Here is a 15082-nt window from a genome sequence, read left to right as displayed (position 1 = left end):
TAAACATATATAGACACAGTTAAATACCCCATTTTGGCATTAACTGGAAACTATTGTCCCATGCACAACCACAAAACCATTGAAAGCCATTAAAAACAAGGACTTGTGTGCTGCTGCAGCTACCTTATGAAACAAGACTTGTTTCAACAGTTTTCCTGGGCCTTTGGTCTTGATGACTTTTCATTACTACCTCAGCAAGTTGGCATAGTACTCTCCATTGATAATGTGGCCCTTTTGAAGATGGTCAATAAACACAATGCCTTTTGCATACAAAAGAAAAACTGAGACCACTTCCTTCCCTGCAGATGAAATAACCTTGGCCTTCTTTGGAACATTGGGAAGGGGTGATTCCACCTCATGGATTGTCTCTTTGCCTCTGGCACAAAGTGATGAAGCCAACACTAATCTTGGGTTAGGAAATGTTCAAGGAAATCATTTGGATCTGCCTCAAACGATGTCAAAGTTTTTATGGTGTGGTCAACTTGATACACTTTTGATCAGAAGATGTGGCACCCACTGAAGCAGAAACCTTCATCATGCCAAGTTCATTGTGCAAAATATTTCCAACCCCCATAAGATATACTAACAGCATTGGTTATTTGATTTATAGTCAATCACTTGTCATCCATCACCATATGGTGAACATGAACATTGTTTTCCTCAGTGGTAGCAGTTGCAGTTTGTCCAGCCTTGGGTCATCTTCAGGACTCTTTCTTCCCCTCTTAGATTCAGTGCTCCACTTTTGCACTGTTGACAAAGCTAGAGTGTCATCTCCTAATGTAGTAACCATGTCAGCATGAATGTCCTTGGGGGCTAAACCCTTTTTCTGCTGGTACTTGATAACACCATGATGCCAAATTTTGTCTATTTTCAAGAGAAGTCACTACTAGTTATTTTGAAATTTTCTTCGAACAATCAGATGTTGGTTTACCTGGCAAGAAACAACGTAGTTATTAATAAGAGGGAGTTGAAATTAATTCATACAAGATTTCACAGATTTAGCATCATTCCTTCATAGTCAGCCTATGAACTTTTCAGCCCATTTTCATATGTTATTACAATAATGTAGGTATGCCCTTGTTGGTGTATATGTATACTAGCTGAGTAGCCTGTCATTACTGGGTAATTTTCAAAATAGAATCCTTTATTTCAGTTTTTTTAATTCCATGTCAGACTATGTTTTCACCAATGGATAGGCCTTGATCAGGATGGATTTCTACATTATTTGAGACAATTTATATGGTCTCAATAAATGAAGTTTTTTTGTTTTTCCTTTTGGTGCATAGATGTAAAGATTTTTCTTACTTCTTACTCTTGAACATGCAATATAAAGCTGACCGTAGGTGAAATAAGGCTCTTCAAGATGTAAACTGGCAATGAAAAATGTTTGCCCTTGCGATTTATCAATGGTCAACTGGTAAAATTAAGACTCACTGGAAATTGAAGTCATTTGAATTGAAATGGGACATCATCTCCTGAGTCTATGTGACAGATGCTCTTGTACACTTGTCTAATTGATGAAATCTATATTCAGGTGTCTCCTGAGACTGTGCAACAGAGGCTTGTGTTCATATATAATCAAGCCTATTCCTTCTCCATTCAGGTGTCACATGAACTTGACGCTTTGCGAGGGATTTTTGATTCTGTTGACCTAGTGCAATTCTATGTGTGCTTGCATACACACACACACACTCATATATACACACACACACACACACACACACATGCATATACAAACATACACACACTCAGTATGAGCGATATACATATACAGGGAGTGTGGTAAATATATATATATATAGAGAGAGAGGGACGTTTACTATAACAAATGTGTAAAAGACAGAGACAGATAAACAAGTAGCAAGAAGGAATCTTCTGTTGCTGTCACAGATTTTGAAATTTTGAAATTAAGTGAAAATTTTCCAATTTGGTACACTGGTGTAATTTTCCATGCTGAATCTGATTTTGCAATTGATTTATTTAAAAAAAAAAAATTGAGGAAAATGTTACAGAGGTCCAAAGTTTGATTATTTTTACCCATTCATAAAACAGGATTTGGAAGCTAGCATTTTCTGCATGATAGCTCTCTCTCATAAAGTGAAAGCAAAAACATTATAACAAAGTTTTAAACAAAATGAAGGCAATTATATGTCATGTCAAGAAAGTGAGAGAGAGAGAGAGTGTGGTAAAAATGTATAGAGAGGTGTAAACATAAAAGACAGAGATAGACAGATAGGACAGATCAAGAGAAGTAGATTTGGCAATCTGAAAGTTGAGTTATTTCTTGCAGCAAATTTTTGATTAGTAATAACTGAATTCCTTCTATTTGGGATGCAGATTTTGAAAATGAAATCCATTTTTCTTGAGGATGCTCTGTTTTGAAGTCTTTCCGTGATATATACAATTACAATTTCATTTATATAGTAGATTATTTTATGTCATAAACATGGTAACAAGATTATGGTCTGGTCTCAAAGTACATTTTATTTAAATGCTAGCAGTATAGCCCGGTGTTGCCCAGGCTTAAGTAAGGATTATTAAGCTAATCAAGCGCTTTGTTTCAAACCAAACTAAGTAACACCGACGTCAAATTTGAGTGAAATCCATTGAAATTGGTAAACGTTTGGCTGAAAATGGGTTGCAGACAATTTGATTGGGAAATCCCATAAGGAATCAGTTTATCCATTTTTCCACTCATCGATTGTTTCTTTTTTTTTTTTTTCTTCATTTGGAGAACTTAAAGCATTCAAAGATCCCATGAGTCCTAAGTAACACTAGCATCAAGTTTGAACAAAATACGTCAAAATTGGTAAAAGTTATGGTTGAAAATGGAGTGTAGCCAATTTTAGTGAGAAATCCTATAAGGAATTGGTTTATCAATTTTTCATCCTGATTGAATGGAAAACTCCATAAGGGGTGTTATATACAATTACAATTTCATTTATATAGTAGATTGTTTTGTCATAAACATGTTAATAAGATTATGGTCTGGTCTCAATAATTTTTCATCCCAAATAGGACTTAACTGAACACAACATTGCTGATTCAAAAAATCTATATATATACTTTAAAGTTGGTTTTCACACCCAACCCAGTTCTGCAGAATCAGTGTCGCAATGGGAATGCATGGGTTGGAAGTTTGACTGGCAGAGGCGATCAGGTTACACATGCTGGCCCTTTTGAAACCACCACCCCCATCATCTAACCACCCTTGGCCCATGGGTTTCAAGCCCTTCCAGCAAGGAAAATAGAACACCCAAAAGGGCTTCCAATCCTCTGTGTCAGAAGAGGTTATGTTCAGATCACAACTAAACCTTAACCTAAGCCTAAGCTAACCTAGCGAAAGGGGGCTCAGGAACCTCTGAAAGGCAGCAACTAATCCCAATCTAGACCTAACCACTCCTAGGGTACTATTGATCAAGGCTGCATCGAAGATATGCATTAGAGAAGGTTGCCTCGGAGATCTGCATTGGAGAAGGTTGCATCGAAGGTTTGCACACTATTATATATATATATGCACACACGTCACATTCTCTACTATATATATGTGATCTTTGCTACCTTGGTATCTATTAACCAATTTATTTTGTCGGAGTTAATTATTAACTAAGAGAAAATAAATACATATAATAAAATATACTTAAAACAGGCCATTACATAACCTGCTAATATAATAGTTACCACAAATGGAGTTATTTAACATCAATGCATCTCTTAAGGATATACCTATTCCACCAAGGAATACATTCCTTAAACACCTTATTAGTAAGACAAACTCTTTTATCAACCGAGTGAGATGACTAATCTTTTTCTTTGATAACAAGAATGATCAACAAAAACACAAGGATTTAACTTCAGATTTTAAAAAACTATTCAAATCCAAAAACAACCCACTACCAAACCCGAGATTGAAGCAGTTCAAAGATCTTTGGACAATCGTGAAGAATGTTAAGTTCCACAAATCACCATTAAGAAATAGTCACCTCAGATACCTCAACAACATCACTAAGGAAATTAATAGCATTGATGGCATACTAGTTAAGTCTGATAAAACAGGAAACATGTACAAACTATCTAAGGAACACTACAACGAATTACTCAAAAGAGAAATAGAAAAGAACTATTGAATCACAAGTAAAACAGCACTTAGGAAAGCTAACCTGAAAGCCAAACAAATCATGGATAAATATAACTTACAAAAGAGGACTGAACCTTTGGACCCTAAACAACCCCGATTTGTTTTAAAGGACCACAAGAAAAACTTTTGGAGTAGCCCCAAATTATGTCTTATCTGCCCATCTAAGTCGGACGTAGATATTCTTAGTAAAAACATACTAGACAAATATATACCTACTTTAGTCAAAAAATTAAAACTTAGTTTGTGGTCAAATTCATTACAGGTAGTAGATTGGTTTCGTAACATCAATGATAAACATAACACCAAATTTATCCAGTTTGATATCGCTAACTTCTATTCTTCAATTAATCCCATTTTACTAAATAAGGCACTCTGGTTTGCTCATAATAAGGCGGGTCTTTCTAGAGAAGAGATTGATGTTGTTTTAGCAGCTAAAAAATCTATAATTAAATTTAATAATAGACTATGGACATGCAAGGACACTCCCGATGGTTTTGACATGCCTATGGGAAGCTCCGACTCAGCACAGATAGCTGGTTTGGTCTGCGCATATATTCCCAACAATTAGGGGCGGTTTATACCGGGATGACTGCTTGCTCTATCTCCATAATACCACAAACCAAAAAATACAAAAAGTTAAAAATAGATTAGTCAGGTTTTCTGTAGAATGGGTTTTGGTATCATCTTTGAGGATGAAATCTCCATAACCAATTTCCTTGATGTCACTCTAGACCTACACACCAATACCTTTTTCCCTTACCATAAACCCTCCACTAATCCTAAGTATATTGGCCAGTTTAGCAATCATTCCAAAATGGTAACTAGAAATTTAGTTAAGAACATATCACTTAAATTGTCAAATCTATCCGCAAATGAAAATATTTTCAACAAAGAAGCTGACTTTTATAACTCTGCCTTACTAAAAGCAGGATATAAAGAAAAGGTCAGATACATTAATTCTACTTACGATCTTTCTGCCTATGATAATAAGGATATTAAAATTGATAGTAACGATAAATACAATGATTGTCCTCATCATAACCCTATTGACAATAACATACAGTCAAACGCTTTTTTACATTATAGGGGAGGTAACCGACAATTTAAACCCTTTTTTAATAATAATAATAATAATAATAATAATAAATTGAAGTTTTTTAGGAATAATAACACATATACAACACCTGAATCTGATAAAAAGTATCTGGTTAATAATTCCATTTGGAAAACAGATTAAATCAAATCTGGTTTCTCAGTTCCGAAATGCTGTTAATAAGAATTTTCCAAGACATTCTCACTACTTCCCAGTCATAAACACGCACAAGGTTAGATTTGGATTTTCAAACACTAAAAATATCTCGCAAATGATATTCGCACACAATATGAGACTATTAAATTCGCACACGGGTACCGATAGCAACAACATTAATTCCGACAATACAAACCATCACCATTATAACAATAACAATACAGATAATAACCTAAATAACAATAATTATAATAAGAAATATAATAATAATAATTACCGCAACAGCATCATTATTTCGGAAGTTAATAGCAACAGAATTAGTTTTTTAAGTGATAATGCAAAATTCAAGAACACTATATATCAATGCAAAGTCACCACCCCTACTGCTGTATCTTTTTACATTGGATCTTCATCTTCGCCAATTTCCAGAAGAATATCAAACCATTATTCCTCTTTTAGGGATAGAAATAAACGCAACACAATGAGTCTTAGCAAATTAATTTGGGGACTATTATGTTATACGGAACTGTTCTTCATTTTATTCACAAAGAATAAACTTGTGAACACGTTCATCGAAAGAGCATACAGATGTAAACATTGGCAAGCTCATGTGTTTTCTTCATATAAATAACCCTTACAAACTTATATAACAGAGACAACTTACCTATTTATCTATTAGTTATTCACATAATTCAAGCGATGCAAGTTAATTATACCTTTATATGTATAAAGGTATAATTGGCTTGTATCGCTTATCTGAACACTTTCTATTATTTGAACCCAAATTAAGACACCCAGCACGTCTATAAACATGAACTTAAACATTACTTTCAGCTTAACTTAACATAAACATTACTTCCAACTATGTTCAATACGTTGTGCTCCAATAACCTTATACCTTTGATTTCATTGCTCCTTCGTAACTCCATCTCCTTCACTTGTTGCCTTCACTTTCTTCAGCAAAGATAGGAGTTATTTATCCTGTTTAGGCTATGTTAGTGGCATTATTCTGCGTCTGAGAATTTTAATTGTCTTCTTTAAATTTCTTAGACATATCTTAGATTCTGAAAGCAACCTTAGTTTGTTTGTTTACGTTTATCGTAAGATGAATTCAAAACATATAAATATTTTCTTCTCCCTGCTTTATTACGTATAAAATACTGCACCATGCAAAATTTTATTTTATCTATTGGAAAACCCTTGCATCAACAAATATAGAGGGTGATTATCGAAGTAAACTTTGGTAATAATATTAACTTAGTTTAAACAAGTAATTTTTACTCCATTAACCCCCTTTTTTTGCCCCATCTGATTTCCATTTCACTTAACAACACAATCTCTCTCTTTAGATCAATAGACCATTCATCACCTTTATATATTGTCATACACTTAATATCTTACTAGTTCATACAAGCATCATTTTCCTATACATATAGCATTGCCTTAATCTTCATTTCCACATGACTATCGTGTGTATGTGCATACAAATGTATGTGTATGTATGTATGTGTGTGTGTATATATGTGTGTATATATGTATATATATATGTATGTGTACATGTGTATGTATGTATATGAACATGTGTGTGTATATATTTATATGCATTTATGTCAACCCTACATGTATAAATACAAGATTAATTCCCCTTTGCGGTCCCATTATACATAAAACACTCTTCTCCCATTTTTAATCAGGTTTTAAATAATTTTTTTGACTTCTCATTCTAAATTCTAAATTTCTTTTCCTTCTTTTCTTCCCTCCTTGTCTAATGTACTGTTTCGTAGCGTTGCAACTTCCAAATAAGATAGGTAGCAATCTTCTCTACCCACAGTTATCACATTTGGTTAAAATGTCTTACGGTTAAGTTGGCTCTTATATATTTCCCTGAAGAGAAAATTACATCTTTATCAACATCACTTATTCCTTTGGAAGGAACCATTTGTAATCTTCGAAACATATGTCGGAAATAAAAGAATTCATTTAACATATGCGTATTACTCCATTTATTAAATTTTATATTTACTCAAATGCCCAAAATAACAGGGAGTTTCTATCTCATAAACAGGAGTTACACCACAGTCATTTTGTGATCTTTGCTACCCTGGTATCTATTAACCAATTTATTTTGTCGGAGTTAATTGTTAACTAAGAGAAAATAAATACATATAATTATATATATATATATATATATATATATATTTAATAACGAACCATGTAATTCACACTCTGGAAAATTTATTTCTGTAAAATGTTGGGAGTGGGTAAAATTTCCGAGGCTTCCTCCTCACCCCCCCCCCCGTTTTGGGACCCCAGAAAGAGTTTTGTGGCATATTAGGAGGTCACAGGAATTTATTCAATGAAAAAAAAAAAATTACCAATGATTCCAGGGATTGGGGGGGGGGGGGGAGTCCTCGCCCTACCCTTTTTTTTTTTCTGAACGAAAATAAGGGATTTGCAGCATATTAGGAGATCAGGGCACTTGATTTCATACAAAAAAAAAAAATCCGATTTTTTTTTTTTTTCCCATAGTGAAATCGTATGGGTGAAAAGATCAATGGGAGTGGAGAGTGAAATTTCTGAGGCTTCAACCTCATCCCACCCCATTTTTTGGACCGCATAAAAGGTTTTGTAGCACATTATGAGGTCACAGGAATTCATTCAACGCAAAAAAAAAGATTTCCAATGATTCCGGGATGGGGGGTCCCCCCTTGCCCTACCCCCCTTTTTTCCGAACCAAAAGAAGGGATTTGCAGCATATTGGGAGGTCAGGGTACTTGATTCCACGCAAAAAATCCAAGTTTTTTTCTTATTTCTTAGTGAAAATTGTGCAGGTGCTAATCTAAAAATTTACCCTTTGTTTTTCTTTCTCACCATTGCCAAGACAGGTGACTTAACTCATATCTGCAAACTTAGAGATTTCACCGACGTGGAAATTGGTAAAAGTTATGGTTGAAAATCGATTTTTACCACTATCTGCAGGTGCCTCGGGGAAAATAAGTTGACAGAAACACAGCCATGATTGTGACCAATGTCCTCCTAAAATTGGAGCGACATGCGTGCTAATTTGTGGATGTGCATAAATTACATTCACGTACACACACACACATCCTGCCTTTTATAGATAAATAGATAGATAAATAAGTGATTTAAAATAAGTATATTTTAATTGTTGTGTGAGAAAGTATATATAATCTGATTATAAAATATAGTGTCTTTCAAAAGCATCCTAAATTTGAAGACTATATCTCATGTTTGAGAAGAGAAAAAAACATTTTACATTTTTATTTTTGATGAATGCTGTCACTCTCTGTCCGTCACACACTTTCCCTTTACTGTTTTTTGTTAGACGCTTTCAAACTCTCTCTCTCTCCCTCTCACACACACACACACTCACACACACACACACACACACACATTCACTTCACTATGGCAAGAAGCGGACTTAACTCATGTTAGCAAACTTCAAATTTGGTAAAAGTTATGGTTGAAAATCGATTTTTACCACTATCCGCAGGTGCCTTAGGAAAAATAAGTTGACAAAACCCAGCTAGGATTGTGACGAATGTCCTAAAATTAGGGTGACATGTGTGCTAATTTGTGGATGTGCATAAATTACATTCATGTACACACACACACACACACACACATCCTGCCTTTTATAGATTTACAAATTTCAATATTTTTGATCCTTTATTTACTTGGAATGTTTATTAATTTTTTTTGTTTTTTTGCTTTATACAGGGTGCCACATTTAAGAATTTCTACAAAATTTCTGAAGAATTATTTGCTAGAAAGTGGCAGAATAGGGTGAAACCTACTCCAGTACTATGGCTGACATCTACCAACAATTATCTCTCCCAGATTTGTTAACAAAAAGACCATGACACCTACTCCACCTCCTACTCTTTCTTCTGCTTCTTCAGCGAAAATGTCTGTGCAGGTGCAACAGCAGAAGGTTATGAGTTCAAATTTGGCTGACTCTTCTTTATCTGACCCAAATTTGAACAGATTACAGCAAGATACTCCAAAAATCATTAGTCAAATAATTATGGATAAAGCTGCTGATAGTAATAGGGTAAAAAATAACACCAGCATCACTTTTGACAGTGGCAGCAGTAATAACAACAGCAAGAAAAGCAGCTATCAAGAGAATTTTCAAAATATAGAAGGTTACTGGTCTGAAAGTCGCAGTACCACAGAAAAGTCCACTCAAACCAATAGGCTATCTCTGATGAGTATTCCAGGTGACTGGCTTTGGACAGAGCTGCAAAGCAACAATAACAAAACCAATTTACCTGCAAACACAGACAATCTTGTTGACCCAACACAAAATTCTAACTTGAAAATGCTAACTACTTCAACACATACAGATAATCATATTAAAGAACCAAATTCAAATATGTGGCAGATCCCCAGCCCGGAGTTACAAGTAATGGTCAACACACATACCAATGCTGTGGTAAAACGGAAGAATTCATTGAAGTATACCAAGAGTGAGAATAAAGATGAGAAAAAAGGGAAACAAAATAAACAGGATTTTCAAAGAAAGTTGGTGGCAAGAGCTTTGCATTCATTTGCCATGAGTAATAACAAAAGCAATAATAGGAAAAATAACATCAACAAAAATCAGAATAATTTTGATGATAACTCTTTAATCATTAGTAACAAACCAGCAATAACAAGCCAAGAGAATTTACCTGTGATAGATTTACCTCAAAAGCAAGAATGTTCCACATTACAACTTTCAGCAGCAGAGTGTGAAAAAGATGGAGCTTCTGATAAACCTACAGAAGTTTGCAATGAAATTATTGGGAATAAGTCTGATCTCAAAAAATCTATGATAGATAAAAAAGAAATTAACAATGCAGTTGAGTCAAAGAAGACCCCTAGTAAAAATGCAACTGTAAACAATTTTGATGATATTGCATGTTGCATAAAAATAACCCCTCCAAATGCTCACTCAAAAAACTTGTCAATTGATTCACAGCTTCCCAGGAATGCTACCTGGAGTGGCACCAAACGACTTAATATTGAAAAAACCATTTTAGATTGGATGCATAAAAGATATTGTGCTGAGCAGTATCGGAAGAAACGGTCATCATCAGCAGATACTGTTAATTATATTCATGGCCAACATTTTGTTCAGGTGCTCAACAAAACACTTAATGGAACTGGCAATGAAAGAGAAATCCCATTGTTTTCTGTCTACAAATTACCAAAATCTACTATTCACCTTGGTAATTACCAAACAGCACCACCATCATTTCGCAGAGAATTCAAACATAAGCACCATGGAATTATTACCAATGGAACTCTTGATAAAGTAAGACATTCATTTTAGCTATTTTGTTTGTTTTAAAATCATTTCTTGTTTTCTTTATATTTTATTCTTTAGCCCTTTTTATATCAACCTGAGAACTGGAAACATCTCTGCCTTGTTAAAACTCTTGTTTTAAAATGCATGCATTTAGATTAAAACCTTTCATCTTAATTTTATGTAAGAACTTTCTAATAGGTTAAGTCCCAAATACCAACTTAATTAACTAATTGATGGGAATGTTTATTTTTATATTGTTATATTTCAGGATGGTCACTTTTTTTTTTTTTGCCAAATAAACACATACACTTTATATTCATTCTTCACTTTAGCTTTATTATTGATCTTATTTTAGTGCCCTTTGTTTGAAATTTTTCGTCACATATCCTGTGACTTCTTCAGTTACTCTCCATCCCACATGTCAGGAGGAGACACATTGAATACGAAATCATGCTATGAGTTTCATTACCTTACAGCTGTTTCTGCTATAAAATGATGCACAACAACTCCGCTCTAATTGCACCACATCTTATAGCAGAAACAGCTGTAAGTTAATGAAGTTCATTGAATAATTTCCTGTTCCTTTGTCATTCACTTAATTTCATAGGTATTGCTATCTAGGTGACCAAATTAGCAGTGGAGGGTGGATATTCCAATAGTGTGGTAGCTAGAATAAAAATGGATTGGAGAAAGTTCAGTTCTTATCCCTCAAGATCAAAAGCAGATTTTTATGTTGCTTTTGTGTGCATGGTAGCACAATGTGGGTTTTGAGTGTGGGCCTTCAATGTGAAGAAATGCAAAGCTTTGAAAGAAATGAGGTGAGCATACTTTGCTTGATGTGCTTTGTTAGTGTGTGTGAAAGACAAAGTATAAATGATCTAAGAGTCAAACTGAGTATATAAGGAATCAAATGAAGTGTGCAAGAGAGGAGACAATGCTGGTATAAGTATGTGATACAAATAAAGATGACTACTGCATAAGCAGGTGCTGAGCACTCAAAGTGAATGGTACGTGTGAAAGAAGGAGATCAAGGAAGCCTCAGGATGAAGTGGTGCAAAATAATGTGAAGATGTTACAACTGATGAAAATGACTGAAGGTCATATCAGCTGGTGATATATGGTGCTGTAGCAAACCCAGCCACTTGCACAAGCTTAGTCCATGCATCCCTCTCTGTGTTTTTTGTTCATATAAACCCACCCATCTGTTGCTCATTCTATACCCTCACATTCCACCATCATTTATTCTCCCAACCACTATGTCTATTCTAAGCCCTTCCTTCCCATCTACTCGCCATGCCATGACACCCATAAGTGATAGGAAAGTACTTGATTTGTGGATATTGACTATATCCCTTCCCTATTCTTGCAACACCTATATCTCTCTACACATCCTTCCTCCTAAATCAGTGGGAAGGGATGGCAATCAGGCATATTTTCTGGTTTTTCATCATTCAAGAAACCAATTTGCAGTATTCTCCACAAAAGATTCTTAAAATCTTCATGTTTTTGGTCTTCAACTTCACTTTTATATTACTAAGGAAAACAACTGAAGAAGCACAATCTTTGACAAGCATCAGGGGTCAACTCTGTGTCACACACTCAGTATCAAGTTAATGAGAGAGCTTCTATATGGTCACTTGACCAGTTAGGAATAAGCCCTAGATATAATGTACCTGAGTAAAAGATGAGATGATCTGGGGCTAAGCAATGAGGTAAACTGAAGTAATGTAGAATTATGTGTACTGCCCTTAATTTTCTATCCAAGCATTTAGCCTGTTTCAATGCAAGGTACATTCATTTTTGCATTGACACAACTTTGATGTTGGACTAATTGATTCATTGTTTCATCTAAAATTGGAGATTTGTCACCATTAGCAAGATTCAAGTTTCCATTTTCCTATTTTAGAAGGCAGTAATAGGAAGTGGAATTTGAACTCAGAAGACTAAGAGGTATTTCATCTGACAGTCTAACAATTTTGCCAATCCACCACACTGGACTTTGTTGGACTTGAACTCAGACTACAGAGAACCAGAACAAATACCGTGATGCATTCTATGCAACACTATAATATTTCTACTAATTTGCTGTTGCCTTCTAGCAAGCCAGAATACATAGAAAAATGTTGACATTGGATTTAATCATCAGCACATAAATTTGAGAAACTGCACCATTTTCTTTTGATGGGTGTGCAGAACTGAGAACCATTCCTTTATTGCTACCAGCAGACAATTACAGACTCTGTTAGTGTGTCGAAAGTCAGTTGTTTATTGCCCATTAACACATCAACAAGGAGTCCAGTCTTCTTAGCTGTATTCATGTATATTTGTGTTATTTACATAAGATACAGATCAAGTTTATTTAAACATCAGCATCATCTTGAAGCTTCACATTCTAGCAAACTGTTTCTTGAGTGACTTTGTGTGTATGTGTGTGTGTGTGTGTGTGTGTGTGTGTGTGTGTGTGTGTGTGTGTGTGTGTGTGTGTGTGTGTGCATGCATGTGTTTGTTGGTGAGTGTTGTGTGTTTATGAAAGTTGAAGTTGAAGCATTTCCCAGTCAGGGTTTTATGTTACCTTCTGTGCTTGTGTGTAGTGGGTTTAATGGTGTGTCTGAGCATGCATGCTCACAGAAGCATATACTTACAGATATACTTATTTATACAGTATATACTCACGTATTTAAAAAGATTATGGAGAAGACATAATGCATATTTTATCTATCTACATACATGCATGCATGATTGCACACACACACACACACACACACACACACACACACACATGCATGCACACATTCACTATGAGTACATAAAGCTGCAAAGGTCAAAGTAATGATGTGTATATTTATCTTTAACATATTTCTAACACTAGAATGTATGTGCTGCAAGATTTAACCACATAGAACATGTTTCTCACCATAGACTTTGTATGCAATAACACACCAAACTTCAAGTGATGTCTTGCAAACTATCAGATATGGTCTTTTGTGTGATTTCATTTCCATAACATAAGATACCATCTTGGCCTTGCTTGCACCTACACACACACACACACACACAAACACACACACACATATGTTAATATAATGATATCTACCAAATGTATTGGTAAGATAAAACATGTAATCGTTACCAAAATATAAAAAAATTTGTCCACAAAGGTCTATAGTAAACTCCTTATGAATCGATCTCCTTGGTTATATATCAAAAATTTTAATAAGAGCTTTGACGCTAAATCCATATATATTAAAGTTTATTACCTATGTATACATTTTTGTATAAGGTCAAATTCAACTCTTAATTCAAGTTGAATAAGTAAATTACCTTACACATCCTCAGGGTAAAAAGTAAACACCAAAAAAGATTTATAATCTTTAAGGCTGATCCATATTCAAAATTCCTCCTGAATAATAGTCCGTCAAAGGGAGAAAACCTTAATATTATTTATTATAAACAATCAAGTAATACAAATTATTGAACACTGGCAATAGATTCTAAACTAATGGAAATCTATATTATATTATCTCTAGAAACTTTAGTAAATAAATACAAATATACAATTAAACCTTGGGAGAGGCATTATGCCGGTAATAAACACACGCACTGGTTCAGTCCTTTATTAATTTATATAGTTTTTTGTTAAATTATTTCATTGCACTCTTGCAATCTCTTCAGTAACTTGTCTCTCCACTTCCATTTATTTTGAATGTATGATCTGGCGTTGTTTTGGCGTTGTTTCGAAACTGTTCGGTATGAGCATGTGAGTGTGTGCAAGCTCGTATGTGTGCACGCACTTATGTGTTCGTGCTTATATGTAAGTATGTGCGTCCATATGTGTGTTTGTAACAATTTCGTTTATATCAGATCAGATAGAGACTTTTTTTTTTAAATTTAAATTTATTTATTTACGTTCATATTCCGCATCATATGTGTGAACAACACATGCAACCATGGGCAATTGTAAGGCCCTCATCTACGTGTATTTGGTGTTCAAAATTGGTTGCGTTTCAGTTATGAGGACCGACTCCTGTATTTGCCGCAACGATGCGTCACCGGGGTGTCTAGACAGGATTTCTATGCTAATTCTGTCCAGTACACCACCATGTTGTTCTTTGGCATGCTGGTAGAGCACCGAGGTTTGTTTTTGATTATTATAGTCCCTCCAATGTACGTTTACACGCTCAGCCAAACTTCTTGCCGTTTGACCTATGTATGTCGTGTTTCTGTTTTTACACTCACCATCCATACAGCTTATTTTGTAGACCACATTTCTGGCTTTGCAGTTGGTACCAGGACTATATTTGCACACAATGCAACTCTCCTCAACACACCTTGTTCTTCTGAAGGGATATGTTTTACATATTATTGATCTAATGGATCT

At 34.8% G+C, this 15082-nt stretch overlaps 1 protein-coding gene across 5 annotated transcripts in view; it reads left to right on the top strand.

Moving 5' to 3' along the window:
* LOC106880368 (rho GTPase-activating protein 7) overlaps positions 1-15082 on the top strand; it is a 601077-nt gene that overhangs the window by 94119 nt on the left and 491876 nt on the right. For all 5 annotated transcript variants that reach the window (XR_016244003.1, XM_089361608.1, XM_089361606.1 and 2 more), the window contains exon 2: positions 9129-10710. Coding sequence is in view for 4 of the 5 variants with exons in the window: in XM_089361608.1 (XP_089217734.1) it covers positions 9268-10710 (1443 nt within the window). In the remaining variant the exon portion in view is untranslated. The remainder of the gene's footprint in view (positions 1-9128; positions 10711-15082) is intronic.

The sequence above is a fragment of the Octopus bimaculoides genome, chromosome 13 (assembly GCF_046866305.1).
Source record: "Octopus bimaculoides isolate indiv1 chromosome 13, ASM4686630v1, whole genome shotgun sequence".
Lineage (NCBI taxonomy): Eukaryota > Metazoa > Mollusca > Cephalopoda > Octopoda > Octopodidae > Octopus > Octopus bimaculoides.
The sequence above is the reverse complement of the archived record's forward strand: the minus strand, read 5'-3'. Positions and strand labels throughout refer to the sequence as shown.